This window comes from Cyanistes caeruleus, chromosome 27 (genome assembly GCF_971803275.1).
Source record: "Cyanistes caeruleus chromosome 27, bCyaCae1.hap1.1, whole genome shotgun sequence".
Classification (NCBI taxonomy): domain Eukaryota; kingdom Metazoa; phylum Chordata; class Aves; order Passeriformes; family Paridae; genus Cyanistes; species Cyanistes caeruleus.
In genome coordinates this window covers 2,826,436-2,843,597 of record NC_141727.1, presented here as the reverse complement: position 1 = coordinate 2,843,597, position 17,162 = coordinate 2,826,436, and the positions used below count along the sequence as shown (strand labels likewise).

At 65.1% G+C, this 17,162-nt stretch overlaps 5 protein-coding genes across 11 annotated transcripts; 4 read left to right on the top strand and 1 right to left on the bottom strand.

Moving 5' to 3' along the window:
• Positions 1–1,426: 1,426 nt before the first annotated feature.
• Positions 1,427–5,090, top strand: NAGLU (N-acetyl-alpha-glucosaminidase). The gene is made up of 6 exons (XM_023942513.2): positions 1,427–1,861; positions 1,967–2,114; positions 2,242–2,388; positions 2,559–2,644; positions 2,759–3,015; positions 3,228–5,090. Exons 1-6 carry the CDS (start codon positions 1,452–1,454, stop codon positions 4,442–4,444), a joined length of 2,265 nt encoding a protein of 754 aa, XP_023798281.2. The 5' UTR covers positions 1,427–1,451; the 3' UTR covers positions 4,445–5,090.
• Positions 5,091–5,344: 254 nt separating this feature from the next.
• HSD17B1 (hydroxysteroid 17-beta dehydrogenase 1) lies at positions 5,345–7,150 on the top strand. 2 transcript variants are annotated; one of them, XM_086864710.1, is made up of 6 exons: positions 5,345–5,583; positions 5,758–5,919; positions 6,174–6,353; positions 6,429–6,522; positions 6,623–6,806; positions 6,878–7,150. In XM_086864710.1, the coding sequence occupies exons 1-6, from the start codon at positions 5,454–5,456 to the stop codon at positions 7,046–7,048; spliced, it is 921 nt and encodes a 306-aa protein (XP_086720836.1). In that variant the 5' UTR covers positions 5,345–5,453; the 3' UTR covers positions 7,049–7,150. The 2 variants fall into 2 exon arrangements, with proteins under 2 accessions (XP_086720836.1, XP_086720837.1); XM_086864711.1 differs by lacking the exon at positions 6,174–6,353 and having other exon boundaries at positions 5,378–5,583.
• Positions 7,151–7,266: 116 nt separating this feature from the next.
• Positions 7,267–11,294, top strand: COASY (Coenzyme A synthase). 2 transcript variants are annotated; one of them, XM_023948565.2, is made up of 9 exons: positions 7,267–7,912; positions 8,235–8,449; positions 8,599–8,730; positions 8,928–9,117; positions 9,471–9,535; positions 10,283–10,367; positions 10,488–10,585; positions 10,675–10,821; positions 11,047–11,294. In XM_023948565.2, exons 1-9 carry the CDS (start codon positions 7,297–7,299, stop codon positions 11,101–11,103), a joined length of 1,605 nt encoding a protein of 534 aa, XP_023804333.2. In that variant the 5' UTR covers positions 7,267–7,296; the 3' UTR covers positions 11,104–11,294. The 2 variants fall into 2 exon arrangements, with proteins under 2 accessions (XP_023804333.2, XP_086720833.1); XM_086864707.1 differs by having other exon boundaries at positions 10,283–10,585.
• MLX (MAX dimerization protein MLX) lies at positions 11,164–15,048 on the top strand. 5 transcript variants are annotated; one of them, XM_086864717.1, is made up of 8 exons: positions 11,164–11,294; positions 11,865–11,901; positions 12,037–12,126; positions 12,553–12,659; positions 12,869–12,968; positions 13,221–13,320; positions 13,543–13,744; positions 13,857–15,048. In XM_086864717.1, exons 3-8 carry the CDS (start codon positions 12,045–12,047, stop codon positions 13,911–13,913), a joined length of 648 nt encoding a protein of 215 aa, XP_086720843.1. In that variant the 5' UTR covers positions 11,164–11,294; positions 11,865–11,901; positions 12,037–12,044; the 3' UTR covers positions 13,914–15,048. The 5 variants fall into 5 exon arrangements, with proteins under 5 accessions (XP_086720843.1, XP_086720842.1, XP_086720841.1 ...); XM_086864716.1 differs by lacking the exon at positions 11,164–11,294 and adding an exon at positions 11,444–11,557; XM_086864713.1 differs by lacking the exon at positions 11,164–11,294 and adding an exon at positions 11,498–11,647.
• Positions 14,661–16,912, bottom strand: PSMC3IP (PSMC3 interacting protein). The gene is made up of 8 exons (XM_086864718.1): positions 16,816–16,912; positions 16,630–16,736; positions 16,475–16,564; positions 16,292–16,403; positions 16,052–16,197; positions 15,887–15,940; positions 15,747–15,806; positions 14,661–15,676 (listed from the first exon to the last, which is right to left on the bottom strand). Exons 1-8 carry the CDS (start codon positions 16,844–16,846, stop codon positions 15,617–15,619), a joined length of 660 nt encoding a protein of 219 aa, XP_086720844.1. The 5' UTR covers positions 16,847–16,912; the 3' UTR covers positions 14,661–15,616.
• Between the last annotated feature and the right edge of the window lie 250 nt (positions 16,913–17,162).

Genomic DNA, 17,162 nt, shown 5'->3' with positions numbered 1-17,162 from the left:
CGCTGTGATCTGTTTTCTGCTTCCTCAGTGAGGGGGCTCGGGGGCAGCCCCTCATCCCTGACCTACACTGAACACAGCCCCCGGAGCTGCTGGGGACAGCTGGGAGCTCAGGCGTTTCTGTCCAGCATCCTGTCAGCTCTGTGGCCAGAGGCAGGGGCTGGGCAGGGCTGGTTTGCACAGCAAGGCCGGTGTGACCCTGCCTGGCTGTGTTGTCTCTGTGCTTATCGAGCCCCAGCGCTGTCCTGAGCCGAGGCTGGGCCAGGGCCGTTTATCCCGGGGCCTCCTGCCCACCTCGAAAGACCCCGTAACTGGGTGGAACGAGGAGCTGTGCAGGGGGAAAAGCTCCTTGTTAAACCCTGTGCTGTGGGTAGCCTTCCATGGGCTAACACGAGCTGCCTGCCCGGGCTGTGCCCTGCTGCTGTCCCCAGCCCCAGGGACCCCCACTCTCCCCGCAGGGCCGTGTTTACCCAGGCCCTTCCTGCCGGACAGGGTATTTCCACGTGTGTGGGAGCAGCGGAAGGGAGGGTTCTGCAGGGTTTTGGCGATTGTGTTGCTCATGCTGGTGTGTTTCCCATCTCCTGGGCTCTCCAGGAGGGCGAGAAGCCGCTGAACTGCGGCTCCTCCTCTTGGACAAGGAACCGGCTTCCCGTAGGTGCGGGGGATGCTTTTTCTGCAGCTGTAGGTACCAGAGGCCCGGGGAAATGTTCTCTCTTTCACCATTCTCTCGTGCAATCGCAACATTTCCAGCCGTTTCCACGGCTCTGGGGTCACAGGCACAGCCCTGGTGCTGGCAGGAGACCCCAGCCTCCCATGGGCTGTACTGGGGGTGCTCGGGCCGCCCCGCAACCGGGTTCTGGCCTGGAAGTGTCTACGAATTCGTGCTGCAGCTGACAGAGACCCGGGCAGCCCGAGCCCGCCCGGTTCCCCGGGGCGGGGCCGCTCCCGGTGCTGCCCGGGCACTGCCCGGCCCCGGGGCACCGGCGCTGCCCGGTCTCGCAGCGCCCCCGGCCGGCCGGAGCGGGTCCCGGTCAGTCCCGGGAGCCCCCGGGCTGATGGATGGGCGGTGCCGCCGCGGCCCGGTTGCCCCGGTGGTGCGGAACTGTGACGGGAATAAAACGCGAGACTGGAAATAGCCCGGAGCCCCGGGGGTCCCGCTGCCCCGGGCAGGAGCTGCACACCCGGTCCCTGCTGGGGCAGCCGGAGCGGGCGGGGAAGGAGCCGCAGCGTCCCCGGGGCTCAGGGAGCGCCTGTCCCCAGCCAGCCCCGGCTGTCCCCAGCCGGCCCGGGACATCCCTGCTCCGGGGGCCGGGACCCGCTCCGCTCGGGGCAGGTCGGTGACAGATCGGGGCCGCCCCCGGCCGGGCCCGCCCAGCCCCGCGGGGCCCGGAGAGGCGGGGCCGGCGGCGGGCGGGCCGGTACCGGGAGAGGCGGGGCAGGGGCAGGCAGCGGCGATGGCGGTGCGGCGGGGGCCGGAACCGGGAGCTGAGCCGGGGCCGGGGCTGACGCTGCCGTTTCTGCTGCTGCTGGCGGTGACGGCGGCCGGAGCGGGGGACGCGCGGCAGGAGGAGGCGGTGCGGGCGCTGGCGCGGCGCCTGCTCGGCCCGCGGGCCGCCGCCGTGGCGCTGGCGGTGGACCCGGCGCTGGCGGCTGGCGGGCCCGACATTTACCGGCTGTGGTCGCCTCCCGGCGCCGCCGTGGCCGTGGCCGTGACGGGCTCCAGCGGCGTGGCGGCGGCCGCCGGTCTCTATCGCTACCTGCGAGACTTCTGCGGCTGCCACCTGTCCTGGTCCGGAGCGCAGCTCCGCCTGCCGGACCCGCTGCCGCGGCTGCGGGCCGAGATCCGCGCCGCCGCCCCCGGCAGGTAACGGGGACGCGGGGCCGGGCTCACGCCTCGTTAGCGCGGGACAAGGCGCTGTTATGTAACGGGGGCCCGGGGGGCCCGGGCGCAGCCTCCGCCGTCCCGCAGGTACCGCTACTACCAGAACGTCTGCACCCAGAGCTACTCCTTCGCCTGGTGGGACTGGGCGCGCTGGGAGCGGGAGATCGACTGGATGGCGCTGAGCGGCATTAACCTGGCACCGGCGTTCGCGGGGCAAGAGGCGGTCTGGCAGCGGGTGAGAACCGGGGACGAGGGGCGGCGGGGACCGGGAAGGCGTCGGAACCGGAACCAACAGGATGGCGGTGGCGGGACCTCTGGAACCGGGAGCCGTGGGACCGACTGACCCCCGGCGCCCGGCGCAGGTTTACCGCAACCTGGGGCTGAACCAGTCGGAGATCGACAAGTACTTTACGGGCCCCGCGTTCCTGGCCTGGAACAGGATGGGCAACCTCCGCCGCTGGGCCGGGCCGCTGCCGCCCACCTGGCACCTCAAGCAGCTCTACCTGCAGGTACCGGGGACGGGGCAAACCCCTGTCACCCCTTGGTCCTCCTGGCCGAGGCTGCCCTCAGGGAGCCTCGGGGATCCCCCTGCCCCACCCCGAGCTGCAGCAGCGCCCGGGGTCCCCTCGTGGGAAGGTGGGGGCTTCTCTCCTGCTCCCTCCCTCCTTCTCTCCCCCAGTACCGGATCGTGGAGCGGATGCGCTCGCTGGGGATGACCACGGTGCTGCCGGCCTTCGCGGGCCACGTGCCGCAGGGGATCCTTCGGTAGGTGCAGTCCCTGCCCCGGGGGCTCAGTTCCCTGGGAGGCTGCCCTGTCCCTGTATGGGCACAGTGGTCCCGTCCTGTTCTCCTGATCCCCATCTCTGCTCCCCGGTGCAGGGTCTTCCCACGTGTGAATGCCACTCGCCTGGGGCGCTGGAGCCACTTTGACTGCACCTACTCATGCATCTACCTGCTGGACCCAGAGGACCCCATGTTCCAGGTGATCGGGACCCTCTTCCTGAAGGAGTTGATCAAGGAGTTTGGCACAGACCACGTCTATAGCGCAGACACCTTCAACGAGATGACCCCGCTGTCCTCTGACCCTGCCTATCTGTCGAGAGTCAGCAGTGCTGTTTTCAGTTCGATGACGGGAGGTGGGTCAGTGTGTGCTGCTGGCCTGGCCACACGGCTCCAGGTGGGACAGCAGGAGCTGGGGGAGATGGCTGTGGGCCCCATGCAAGCACAGAACCCATTGGTGCCAGACCCCCAAAACCCCCTTGAGGGGTGGTTGGTGACCCCAGGGCCTCATGAGACACCTGTGGGCCCTGTCTGGAGAGGATCTCACTCAGTGCTTTTCTGTCCCCAGCTGACCCCAAGGCTCTGTGGCTGATGCAGGGCTGGCTCTTCCAGCACCAGCCTGACTTCTGGCAGCCAGCACAGGTGCGAGCCCTGCTGCATGGAGTGCCCCTCGGCAGGATGATTGTTCTCGACCTCTTCGCTGAGTCCAAGCCCGTTTACCAGTGGACAGAGTCCTTCTATGGGCAGCCCTTCATCTGGTGCATGTTGCACAACTTTGGGGGCAACCACGGCCTCTTTGGCACCGTGGAGGCCATCAACCACGGCCCCTTCGCCGCTCGGCGCTTCCCCAACTCCACCATGGTGGGCACGGGGCTGGTGCCCGAGGGCATTGAGCAGAACGACATGGTGTACGAGCTGATGAACGAGCTGGGCTGGCGTCAGGAGCCCCTCGACCTGCCCAGCTGGGTGACCCGCTACGCCGAGCGCCGCTACGGCGCCCCAAACACTGCCGCAGCCGGCGCCTGGCGCCTGCTCCTCCGCAGCGTGTATAACTGCACCGGTGTGTGCGTCAACCACAACCGCAGCCCCTTGGTGCGCCGGCCCTCGCTGCACATGGACACGGAGCTCTGGTACAACGCCAGCGATGTGTACGAAGCCTGGCGCCTGCTGCTGAGCGCCGGTGCCGAGCTGGGCTCCAGCCCCACCTTCCTGTACGACCTGGTGGACGTGACGCGGCAGGCGGCCCAGCAGCTGGTCAGCGACTACTACCTGAGCATCCGCCAGGCCTTCCAGAGCCACGCGCTGCCCGAGCTGCTGACGGCCGGTGGCGTGCTGGTGTACGACCTGCTGCCAGAGCTGGACAGCCTCCTGTCCAGCCACAGCCTCTTCCTCCTCGGCCGCTGGCTGGAGAGCGCCCGTGCCATGGCCACCAGTGACCGGGAGGCTGAGCAGTATGAGCTGAATGCCCGCAACCAGGTGACGCTCTGGGGGCCCAGCGGGAACATTCTGGACTACGCCAACAAGCAGCTGGGGGGGCTGGTGCTGGACTATTACACTGTGCGCTGGAGCCTCTTCGTCTCTGTGCTGGTGGAGAGCCTCAACTCAGGCCGCCCCTTCCACCAGGATCAATTCAACAAGGCTGTCTTCCAAGTGGAGAGAGGCTTCATCTACAACAAGAAGCGCTACCCAGCTGTGCCAGCTGGGGATACGATGGAGATCTCCAGGAAGCTGTTCCTCAAATACTACCCCAGCGCCCTGCGGCGCAGCTTGGCTGGGCCTGCGTGACTTTGGAGCCTCCCCCAGAGAGGGTGGACAGAGCCCCTGCACCCTCCCCACTCTGGGCTCCTGGCCTGATGGCTGTGTCCTGGCTGTACTGGAAGAGGGGCACAGAGCCCTGGTGGCCCTCAGCCAGCCTGGATAGACCCCTTCACCTGCATGGGCAGGATGTGCCCCAAGAAGGGCTGGCACATGGACAAGGGGCTGGCAGGTGGATGGGGGGACAGGCTGTGCCCCGGAGTCCCATCTCACACCATGCTTTGTGCCCAGCTCTGCCTGGCTGCCCTGAGCCTGCTCCCAGGAAAGCTGGGCTGCCCCAGTGCTCTCAGCTGGAAGCTTAGTGGGACACTGCAGAGGGACAGGACAGATGTGTCCCTGCTGTGGGGCCTTGGCTGGCTAGCAGGGGCAGTGATGGGGGAGAAGCAGACAGGGAGGTGGCAGTGGGCAATGGGCAGCATTGGACCCCAGTGCCTGTGGGGACATGGCACTGCATGGCCCTGCCCACATTTGGTGCCTTTTGTGTCATGAAGGACTTTGCAGCATTGCCTGCAGTGTTGCTGGGGCTGCGTTCCCCAGGATGGAGTTTTTGAGGCCTTTTCCACAGCTGGGGCTTGGGCAGAGCCCAGCCATGGAGCAAATACAGACTTTTCTCCCACGTGTGTCCAGCTGCTTTTGCTAGCACAGGACCGTGTGGAACATGGGGGCAGAGGAGCAGCTCAGCCCTGAGCCTGCAGAGCAGGAACAGCACCCTGCCAGACGTGTCCTGGCAGCCGGGGTGCCTGGCACAGCAAAGTACAGCTGGGGCAGACCCCTGGGGCTGCAGCTCCCCGTGTGCCCCACAGCCTCCTCCAGCAGGGAGGTCCTGGCTCGGTGGAGCCTTTATCACAGCACCTGCACGAGGATCAAGGCACAGGGAGCCCCAGGCATGCACAGGGAGGTGGGTGGAGGGGCCTTGAGATAAGGCAGCAGACACAACACGATGGTGTGGGGCGGGGGGACCCCTTCCCAGCCCTCTTAAATGGCGTGGCCCCGCTGGCCAGAGCTGCCAGCCATGGAGAGAACCACGGTGCTGATCACAGGCTGCTCCTCAGGCATCGGCCTGGGGCTGGCTGCACGCCTGGCAGCTGACGCCTCTCGCCGCTTCAAAGGTAAAGGGGTCGTCGCTGCCCGGGGGTCCAGCAGCCCCCGGTGGTCTCAGGGCTGGGCCAGGTAGGGCCTCACCAAGGAGAAACAGCCAGAAACAGCCTGGGGGTGGGCTGGGGTTGGTGCTGGCCATGCAGCTTGGTGGCACCGCTGCCCATGGCCACACTCTCTCCTCTCAGTTTATGCCACCATGCGCGACCTGGCCAAGGGTGAGCGGCTGCTGGAGCGCCTGGGGGGCTGCTGCCCCGACACGCTGGAGGTGCTGCAGCTTGATGTCACTGATCCAGGCTCGCTGGCAGCTGCTGCACAGCGGGTGCAGGGACAGCGGCTGGATGTGCTGGGTAAGGCTCTTCCTGGGGTGCTGAGGGGACCTCTCTGGGGTCACAGCCCTACCCAGGGCACCGGCAGCAGATGCCAAATCACGGGAGGTGCACGCAGTCCTAGGGCTGGGACAGGATGTGTTTAGCGGGGCAGAGGTGCATTAGATGGATTAGGGGGTGCCAAGGGCCCATCAGCTGGGAAAGGCCCCCCCATTTCTGCCTTGTGGCACTGGGTGGTGTGCACAGCCACTGTCTGACTGCACCGTGCCTGGCAGTCTGCAATGCAGGGGTGGGACTGATGGGACCGCTGGAGACCTGCTCCGACCAGGCCATGAAAACTCTCTTCGATGTGAACCTCTTTGGGGCTGTCCGCACCATCCAGGCATTCCTGCCTGCCATGAAGAGCCGCAGGGCCGGGCGGATCATTGTCTCCAGCAGCATCGGGGGGCTGCAAGGTGGGATCCCAGCACCCTGAGGCACAGGGAGCCGTGGGGAAGCGCTCTGGTGCTAAGGGTGTGGCTTTGCCCCAGGGCTGCCCTTCAATGCTGTGTACTGTGCCAGCAAGTTCGCAGTGGAGGGGCTGTGCGAGAGTCTGGCCATCGTCCTGCGCCCCTTCAACATCCAGTGAGTGCCGGTGGTGCCGGGGGGGCTGTGTCCTGCCCAGCAGGATGGGGGGAATGGCAGGGCGGGGGTGCGGTGGCAGCTGATGCGCTCCCTCCCGCAGCCTGACGCTGGTGGAGTGCGGACCGGTCCACACCAGTTTCCTGGCCAACCTGCAGCGCCCCGACCCCGAGGGCAGCGAGATGCGGGGCCTGGACACCGAGACACAGGGGCTGTACCGCCGGTACCTGTGGCACTGCCAGAGCATCTTCCGCGACACGGCCCAGGAGGTGGAGGAGGTCCTGCCGGTCAGTGGCCGCGGGGCGGGGGTGGCCGTGGGGCCGTGCCAGGCAGGGCTCTGACCCGTCTGCGGTGCCAGCTGTTCCTGGAGGCCATCGGCAGCCCCTGCCCACCGCTCCGCTGCGCCAGCACCCAGCTCCTCGCCCCGCTCTGGCGCCTGCGGCTGAGCAGCCCCGACGGCTCCGCGTACGTCCGCGCCATGCACGACCTCGTGTTCGGCGGCAGCGAGCCCGGCGGGGACCGGTCCTGAGCCCACACCGGCACCGCCGCCTGCGAGCCCCCAGCCCGGAGCCGGGCGCGCCCGCTGCTCGGTCCCGCCGTGTCCTTTCAAATAAAGCCCTTTGCAGCCGCACGGCTCTGCCTCCGTCCCTGCTCCCGTTCCGCCCTGCGGCCGGGGCTGCCGGTCTCCTCCCCCCGCGGGCGGGGCTGCCCGGGAGGCGGTGCTGTTCCGCTCCCGTTCCCGTCCCCGTTCCGGTCGGCGGCGCTTCCGCCGGGGCGATGCCGCCCTTCGCCTCGGGGCTGCTGGTGCTGACGGCGCCGCTGCCCGCGCTGCCCCGGCGGGCGGCGGGGCTGGTGGCGGCGGCGGCGGGGCTGGTGGCGGGGCCGCTCTACGTGCACCTGCAGCCGGGGCTGCGGCTGGCCGGCCCCGCCGCCGGCCCCTCCGCTCCGCCCGCGGGCCCCGCGCTGCTGCGGGCTCTGGCCGCGCTGTACGGGGCGGCGGCGGCGCGGCGGGGGCTGGACCTGCGGGTCCTGCTCGGGCCCGGCCGCCGCCTGGCACGGCAGCCCCGCGTCCTCCTGGCGGCCGCTGCCGAGGCGCCGGGGCCGCCGGAGCCGGTGCGGCTCGGGCTGCAGCGCCTGGCCGCGGCTGTGTACGGCTGCCCGCCGAGCCTGCCCGCGCTGCTGCTGGGCGAGGACACCGCGGGGGACTTCGGGGGCGACCCCGAGGGGGACCCCGAGCAGGATCTTAACGCGACGTTCCCCGAATTCTTGGACGTGGCGGTTGGCGGCACCTTCGACCGGCTGCACGGCGCCCACCGGCTCCTGCTCAGCGCCTGCTGCCTCCTGGCCCGGCGGCGGCTCCTGGCCGGGGTGGCCGACGGAGACCTGCTCCGCCGTGAGTCCGGGGCGGCCGTGGCACTGCGCGGGGACCAGGGGTGAGCCCGGTGCTCCCCGGGGCAGGGCAGTGGTTTGAGGGCCCAGTGACAAGTGAAGTCCTGGCAGTCACCCACCCAAGGTGGTGCCAGCCAGGCAGAGCGTCAGTGGGGACCCAGTGGGGACCTGGTGTCCTGCCCACAACCGGCAAGGTGTACAGGGACAGCGGGGGCGAGGGGAGGGGGAGGCAGCGTTCAAAGTCCCAGCCGGTTGTTTTCTCCCATCTCTTGGTCTTGGTCATTTCTGTCACTCTTGTGCTTCTCCGCCCTCCTGGCACCCGGCAGACAAAGTCCTGCCGGAGCTGATCGAGCCGTACGAGCTGCGGGCGGCGAAGCTGCGCGAGTTCTTGGAGGACGTGAAGCCCTCACTGTGCTACGACATCGTGCCTCTGGCCGACCCCTTTGGGCCCTCAGTCACAGACCCCGACCTGCAGTGCCTGGTGGTCAGCGAGGAGACCCGCCGGGGAGGGGAGGCTGTCAACAGGAAGAGACTTGAAAATGTAATTCCCACACTGGAGCTCGTTGGGCTACCCCTGCCTACCCTCTCACCCTGCTGATTTACCCTGGGGGCAAATTTGGTCTCGATTCACCCCTTCCCTCTGCTGCATCCTCATGGCTAAGGGCCCTCAGGGCTCCCTTCTCTCATCAGGGGCTCACTGAGCTGGCTCTCCATGAAATCCAGTTGATGAAGGACCCTGACCACAGCCAGAACGAGGAGGAGAAGATCAGCTCCTCCAGCCTCCGGCAGAGGCTGCTGGGGACGCTGCTGCAGCCCCCACGGGTGAGGGGGCCTGCAGAGCCACAGCTGCAATGGGAGTGCTGGGGAGGAGGGGTGGGAGTCTCAGGAGCTGAAGAGTTTGGAAAGGCTGCCTGCTTCTCTGCAGGCCAGGGCCTTTCATGGCCATCTCCAGGCCGGAGTGTCAGGATCCTTCCATAGCAAAGCCCAGTCTGCTGCCATGGCTTTCCTCTTTCCCTTAGCAAGACCCAGCTCTGCCGTTGCGCCCGTACGTGATTGGCCTGACTGGGGGAACTGGGAGTGGGAAAACCTCCATTGCCAGACTCCTGGGGCACCTGGGCGCGTTCGTCATCGACGCTGACAAGCTGGGCCACGCCGTCTATGTCCCCGGTGGCCCGGCCTACGAGGCAGTGGTGGCAGCCTTTGGGGCAGGTAGAGTCACTGGAGGCTGCAGGGAGGAGGAAGGGCAGGGAGGGGTGTCCCAGGAACCCAGAGAGCCCCGGCCTGTGCCCCTCTCCCACCCCATGAGTTTTGGGCTCCCCAAGTGTTGTGTGTCCCGTGTCAGAGCTGCTGCTGCTGGGGAACAATGAACCAAGGCTGCTGTTTGCCTGGAAAAAGCTTTTCCCTGTCCTTTTCAGGAATCAGGTGAAGAGCTGCCATGTTAGGTGTTACAGCCCTTTTCTGTGGGCTGTTGAGAGCCTTTTGCCAAAGCCCTTTCCTCAGTCCAGGCTTGCCACAGGGATGGGAGTTGTCCTTCCCAAACCTGTCTTGCTTCTGCCTTGCAGAGATCCTGAACAAAGATGGAACGATTAACAGGAAAGTCCTTGGAGCCAAAGTGTTTGGAAACCAGGTAAAAGCAGGTTTATTTTAAATACTTAATGCTGTGAGTGGGGGCCGTTCTTCTCTTGTGCCAAGGGTTCTTAGTTTTAAGCCCTTTGAGATGGTGACACCTTCCTGGCTGTGTTTCTTGGCAGTGGCATGGGGACAGAGTGGGACAGGTCACGTCTCTGCAGCTGAATCAGCAGCTGTGCTGGATACACTGCTCTTGCCCTGCAGCTGCTGCTGCCTCCCTGTTCTCATCCCTGTCCCCGCTGCCATTCCCATCTCCTCTATACCATGCTTTTCCTTCACCCAGCTCAGAGCAACAGCCCTGACACACACAGCCAGTGGTCTCTGTCTCTTGGGGGCTCAGTGGCCTTTACAGATGCTCAGCCTATTGCTCTGCTGCTGCCCCAGGTCAAGGTGGAGGCAGCTCAAGAGGTTCCCTGGATGGACATGTCTCTTGTGGGACCTGCTGCACAGGGAGACTGCTGTGCTGTGGAGTAAAGACTGAGATCTCTGCTAATAGCAGGGCCCTAATGGCAGGACAAGAAAAACAACAGGGAAAATCACCCTGACCCTGGCAGCAGGAATGGGAGCCTCTGGCCAGTGAGAAAGCTTTCCTTCCTGATGCTTGGCGATGGGCTGGACCCACCTCCCCGGCTTCAGTCTTTCCTGAGTGTCCCCTGACTGCTTACACCCTCCCTCTTCTGGCTGGCTACACAGGGGTTCTGGGAGCAAGGGACTGAATCTCAAATCCCACTGTGGTCCTTTCCAGGAGCGGCTGAAGAGCCTGACAGACATTGTGTGGCCCGAAATAGCCCAGATGGCAAAGGAGAAAGTCAGAGAGGCTGATGCTCAAGGTAACCGGCTCTGTGGCAGCCTCAGCTCAGCAGTGAAGTGCCTGCACTGCAGGAAGGTGGGACTGAGCCCAGGCTGGTGCCATCCACGGCCAGGCACTGAGGAATGCCCTTGTTCCATAGGGAAGGCCGTGTGTGTGCTGGACGCTGCTGTGCTGCTGGAGGCCAGCTGGCAGGACATGGTCCACGAGGTGTGGACAGCCATCATCCCAGAGGAGGAGGTGGGCCCTGCCCTGGACCCCTCCCTTGCTGCTGGGGCTGATCCTCAGCTTCCCCCCGAGCACACGAGTGTCCCCTGTGTCCCTGCCAGGCCGTGAGGCGCATTGTGGCCAGGGATGGGCTGACCGAGGAGGCTGCTCGCCGCCGGCTGCAGAGCCAGATGAGCAACAGGCAGCGGGTAGAGCAGTCACAGGTGGTGCTCTGCACCCTCTGGGAGCCGGACATCACCCGCCAGCAGGTGAGCCTGGGGCTGCTGCAGCACCGGGGCCGTTCTGGGTGATTGTGGCAGGAACTGAAGGGCTCGGTGCTGTGCTCAGGCCGTGCCTGCTGTGCCTGTGTGCGCTGCCACGAGGGGTGGATCTGGGGGTGTAAATTCAGCCGGGAAGGAAGAGCTGTGGGACTGGTGTGACGCTCCTGCCAGCTCAGCCGTGGGCTGTGAGGTGTCACCGCGGATCTGTGGCAGGTGCACAAGGCCTGGGACCTGCTGCAGCAGCGCCTGAGCCCGGAGCCCGGCCCGTGAGGGACCGGCCCGACAGCGCCGAGAAGGTCCTGCCACCACTGACCACCATGAGCCAGCGGACGGAGCAGCGTGGCACCGAGACCACCGGCCCCGTTCAGCTTCGGCGAGGGTCCGGGGCGTCCTGCGGTCCCCCGGTGAGGGGGACCTGAGGCTGAGCTCCGCTGGGTGACAGTAAAGAGGCTGCTCCTGCAGTGCGTGTCCGTGCGCCGGTGCCGTCCCCTCGCCCGCCCCGCAGGGCTCCCGGTGTCCTTCCCCGGGGCTCGGTGCGGGACTCCCGGTGTCCGGAGGGTACCCGCGGTACCGGGGGCGCGCGGCGGCGACGTCGCGCCCATGACGTCACGCGCGGGGCCGCTCCGGGGGGGCGCGCGGGCGCCCCCTGGCGGCGGTCACATGACCGGGCGGGCGGAAGATGGCGGAGCCGCCGGGCGCCGCGGCCGAGGACTCGTGGGGGAAGGTGGGGCCGGGATCGGGTCGGGCCGGGCCGCCGGGTGCCGCGGGGGCGCAGGGCGGCACGCCGGGACGCGGCTCATGGCGTCCGGGCAGGGTGAGCGCCGGGCTGGGGGTACGGGGGCGGGGAGCGCACACGGGTCAGTGCCTGGGTGAGGGGCGGTGGGTGAAGGCCCCGGCGGAGCCGCAGCTCGGGGCTGGCGGGTGCTCCTCGGGCCGACCGAGCTCCTGGGGGCGGGGGGGCTCCGGGGCGCGGGCCCGGTCGCCGCCCAAGCTCTACTGACATGTCTCCTCCGCCCGCCGGCCCCGCGCAGGTGGACGCGGCCTACGGCGACAATGGCCTGGATTCCGGTAGGTGCCCGGGCGGTGCCCGGCCCGCCCCAGCCCCGTTTGTGGGTGGCAGCGGCTGCCCGGGGACGTCCCTCACGTCCCTGCGCCCGGTCACACCCCGCGTTGGGCACTGACCCCGGGACACTCTTCTTCCAGCGCTCTTCATGGAAAATGCCCGGAAAGGCAGCATAGTGTCCCGGGCCAACAGCATCGGCTCCACCAGTGCCTCTTCTGTCCCCAACACAGGTGGGGTTTGCCCTCCGTGACCGCGTGTTTCTGCTCGCTCGGGAATCCGGCGGGGCTCCAGGTCTGCCCTGCACCGAGGGGCTGAGCGTGGCTGGGCAGGATTCCTATCCTGAGCAGGAAGAAGAAGAGGAAGGTGGTGGAAACAACAACATCAGGGTTCTGTGGTTTCCAGCAGGGTTTGGAGTCGAGGATCACTCTGGTTTTGACACCTTCCCAAGGGAGCTGCCACCCTCCTGCCCAACTCCCTGAGGAGAGGGGAAAGGGTTGCCAGGGCTCCTTGGAAGGCTTTTCTTTGGCCCAGCCTGCTGTAGCTGAATGGGGTGGGAGCTATGCTGGGCCTGGCTGCAGCTGTAGTGGTCCCTTGAGCTGTCTTGTGCCCCTCCTGGTGCCTGTCTCCCCACCCCCAGCCACAGTCTGTCCCCACAGATGATGAGGACAGTGACTACCACCAGGAGTCCTGCAAGGAGTCGTACAAGGACCAGCGCCGCCGGGCACACACCCAGGCCGAGCAGAAGCGCCGAGATGCCATCAAGGTGAGGCACAAGGCAGCGGTTTGCTGCTGCCAGCCTGCTCCAGCACCCCTCTCTTCCAGCACTCCTCTGTTTTGCTGCTGGATGTGCCCTCCCTACATGAGTGTGTGTGCTGGGAGCTGCCCTGGCTCTGACAGGCTGTGCTGTGGGAGCTGGGTGTGGACCTGGCCTCACAGGATGAGCCCACACTCTGTGGCTTTACTTCCCTGCAGAAAGGCTACAATGACTTGCAGGCCATTGTCCCCACCTGTGAGCAGCAGGATTTCTCCATCAGCTCACAGAAGCTGAGCAAGGCCATCGTGCTCCAGAAAAGTGAGTCCCAAGGGCAGGAGGGAAGGAGGTGCTATCAACCCCCGAAGCTCCGCCCTAGAGGTGTGCAGGACAAAGTTCAGCACCTTAGAACCTTCTGGTGTGATGAGGCTCTGGGGAGCTTGGGTGCTCCTCCCTTGCACTCACCTTCCCCAGGGGAACTGGGTCAGTGGAGCCCTGGCTCAGGCACCTCCTGTGGGGATCTCAGGGGCCCGTGTGTGCTCCCAAATCCTCACTCTGTGTTTTCATGCTCAGCTATTGACTACATCCAGTTCCTGCACAAGGAAAAGAAAAAACAGGAGGAGGAAGTTTCTACCCTCAGGAAAGATGTGATGGCCTTGCAGATCATGAAAGTGTAAGGGAAGAGCTGTTGGGGTCATGCTGTCTACTTCCCGTTGTTTCCTTGCAAGAATCCCTGCAGGGTTCTGCAGTGGTTCTCCATCTGGGGACAGGCCTGGAGCTTGGAACCAGGAGCTGGGTGTGGGAATTCAGAGCTGGAAGCAGGAGCTGGGAGTGGCAGCTCGGAGTCGTGAGTGGAGGCCTCACTGCTGTCCTTGGTGTGCCGTGCTTGTTTCAGGAACTACGAACAGATTGTGAAAGCTCATCAGGACAACCCAAACGAGGGGAAGAACCAGATCTCTGATGAGGTGAAGTTCAATGTTTTCCAAGGCATCATGGACTCCCTGTTCCAGTCCTTCAATGCCTCAGTCTCTGTAACGAGTTTTCAGGAGCTCTCAGCATGCGTCTTCAGCTGGATTGAGGAGCACTGCAAGCCCCAGGTGAATGCAGGGCTGCAGAGGGGCTGGTGCCATGGCCAAGGGGGCAGAGACAGTGGCACAGGGGTGGCTGTCCCTCCACAGACCAGCTGACCATGTCCTCTCTCTGCCACAGACGCTGCGGGACGTTGTCATCGGGGTCCTGCACAAGGTGAAGTGCCAGCTCTACTGAGCCTCCCGTGCCACTTCTGTGCCTGTGGGGATGGGGCACTTCTGCCCAGAGGCCTGGGTGCCAGCCACCACCCTGGGTCCTCTCCCTTGTGGCTGTTTTTAAGGTTCTCTGAATTATTTATTGTATTCCTTCTGAAGTGGTCGTGCAAACACTGCTGCTCCACTCAGTGCCACCAAATCTTTGTAGGGACTGGGCAGGAGGGGAGGGAAAGGTGGTGAGGAACAGAAGGTGGGGAGCAGAGTCTCTGGCTCAGGCAGTGCCACGGGGTTGCCTGTGCCACTGACTCTCCTTGCAGAGCTGATCCCAGAGCAGCTCCATCCTGTGCCCTCAGGTGTGACAGCCCTGCTATCCCCAGGGTAGGGAATTGTGACAACTGGGGACTAAAAGTCATGGGTTTCTGGTACAGCAGTAATTGCTTTTCCCCAACCCACTGTCCCCTGCCCCTCTGAATCAGCTGTTTTGAGTCAGTTGTTGTGTTTTGGAGGAGCCTGGCAGTGCTGGCAGCAGGATGAACCTGTCAAGAGCTGTGGCCCTGTCAATATATACTAGGGCCTTGATGAACCCCAAGCTCTGCTGCAGCCATGAGTCCCTGGGAAGGAACACAGGAAGTTCCTGCAAGTGCTGGAACACCTCTCCTTTTCAGAAACTGTGACTGTACTGCACAGGAAAGTTCTGCAGCTGTAGCATAGTGTGGCACATGCGCTTGCTGCTCCTCAGAACTTCTATACACACACATCCACGACCAGCCTCGATTTAATTTTTATTATTGTAAATTTTGAAATGGTCTCAAAGCGCTGCCTGTGCCAGCTGTAGGAGCAGCTGCTGTCAGCAACATGTTTGACCCTGTCCCACGCCCAGTTTGGGTCACAGCTCTGCCCAGGTGAGGGCTGGTCACTGTCCAGAGTGATGGGACCAGGGTGCTGCCAGCAGCAGGGCTCTCCATAACCATGTTTGTGCTCCTGCTCCAGGGGCACATCCAGGGAATGTTTATTTCAGGAAGTTTTTCCAACACTGAGGAGGGAGCACTGCCTCCTGCCTTGGAAAGAGGATGTGGAATTTTACAGACCTCACACATGAAACTGATGTATTTTTCTATTGTGGAAAGTAATTAAATAAATTTCGCTGAATGTTTTAATGTTTTTTCTGATGTTGAGTTCCTGGAGTTCTGCTCTAGAGCTGGCAGTTTCCATAAGCCAATTCCAGCCCCTGTGGCTCAGGTCACCCTCTCCTGGCTCCTGCCCTCCCCACTCCTCAGAGCCTAAACACTGCCCTGACACCCTCTGAAGAGACAAACAGCACAGGGATGTGCAGCTGAACCAAAATCCTGCTGTTTAATGGATCATACTCTCATATGACCACTCAGCAGCTGGAACACATAGAGAGCTCTGCAGCCCCTTTCCTTACCAGAACACCAGAGACACAGCACCAGGGCCCCCACATGTCCCCTCAGTCACATCAAACCTCAGCCAGGCAGCTCCATTTACTGGGGGCACGAAAAAACGACATCCACTGCAAGGAGAGGGCCAGTGCCAAATTCCTCCCACCCACCACCCTTCCAACTGAAAAACATTTTAAAACAAAAACAAATAAATACACAGGACAAGCCCCAGTCCTGCAAAATGAGAAAAAGAAGAACCCAACAGCCAAGTTTCAGAGGCAGCTCCATAGCAGCTTCTCTCCAGAACAAAGGCTCTCCCAGCACCTCACACAGTCGCTGGCAGCACGACACCATGGTCCTCATCCGTCTCTATCCCAACCTCCTCCTGCGTGGCAGGAGAACAGGCTTAGGGTCTGGCTTGGCAGCTGTGGGCATGGCCCAGCCTCGGTACTTACAAAGAATTGCTTCTTGCTCTTGGGATACCCCTCCAGGATGGCATCCAGCAGCTCTGTGGCCTGGCGAGACAGGGCACGTGAGGGCTGTGGGCAGCAGTCCCAGCAGGGCCCTCAGTGCCCAGCCGCACCCCAGCCGGTACCATCCGCTTCCTCCGGCGCCACTCCCGGCGGTACAGCTGCTGCTCCCGGCACACCTGCCAACAGCAGCGGGTCACAAACAGCCCGAGGGGGTGGCAGGAGCCCCGGGCAAGCACTGCCTGTAAGGGAACTGCTGGATCCTGGATCCAGACACAGCAGCTGTTCACCTTCTCTTTTTCCTCTGGAGTTACGTGGTTGGTAGCAGACTTAATCCTCTCCAGTTTCTCCGTGCAACTGGCACAGTCCTTCCTCAGCGCCTCGATCTCTCTGGCGATCTCAGGGGTTGTCATGGAGCTGTTCAGGTCCTTCAGCTCTGGGAAGGTGGCACCGATCACGGGCCGGGCTGCCACACGGCAGCAGGGCAGAGCTGCCGGTGCCCTCGGGGCTGCCCGGCCGGGCACACTCACCCGCCTCCATGTGCCGGCAGCTCTGCTGCAGCGCTTGCAGCTGTGCGGAGCGTGCGGCGATTTCCCCGTCCAGCCCGCGGAGCTCCGCATCGCTGGCGGCCGGGAGCTGCTCCTGCGGGGAGCGGCGGCTCAGGGCTGAGGGGCCAGCGGGGCCAGCGGCCGGCGGCGGCGGCCGGGGCTCACCTGGTCAGCGAAGTAAATCTTCTGCTTCCCGTAGGCCTTCTCGCGTACGCGGCCCTGCTGCGCCAGCTGCTCCAGCGCCTTCACCACGGCCTGCGGGACTCCGCGTCAGCCGGGCCCGGGCCCGCCCCGCCCCAGCCCGGCCCGGCCCCGCTCACCGCTTTGCCCAGCCCGTGCTCCCGCTGCAGGTTCCCGAAGGCATCCTGGGCGCTGTACGGCCGGTTCTGCTCCCGCAGGTACCGCAGCAGGACAGCGGCGGCGCCTCCTGCGGGACCAGCCCCGGTCACCGCGGCCTCCCGGTACGGCGGAGGTACCCAGTGCTCCCCCGCCAGCCCCGCACTCACCGCCCGCCGCGGCCTCGCGCCCTTTGCTCATCCCGCGGCCCCGGGCCTCCAACCCCGCTCCGTTCCCGGTTGGCGCCGGTCACGCACTTCCGGCGCGCCGGCTGCTCCCCGCCAATGGCGGCGAGGGCGGGGGCACACGGTGATTGGCGGGGTAACCCCGCCCGGTACCGGCCCGCCCCGCGGGAACGGCCCCGCGCACAGCCCGCGGCGGCGGCTCCACGGCCCCGGGCACGCACTCACCCACCGGAACCGGCGCTCCCGCCGCGGGGCGAGAAGCGCAGCCCCCTCGCCCTCCCACCTCCGCACCGGACTCGGCCAGGGGAAGGGGCTCCAGCCCGTACGGAACC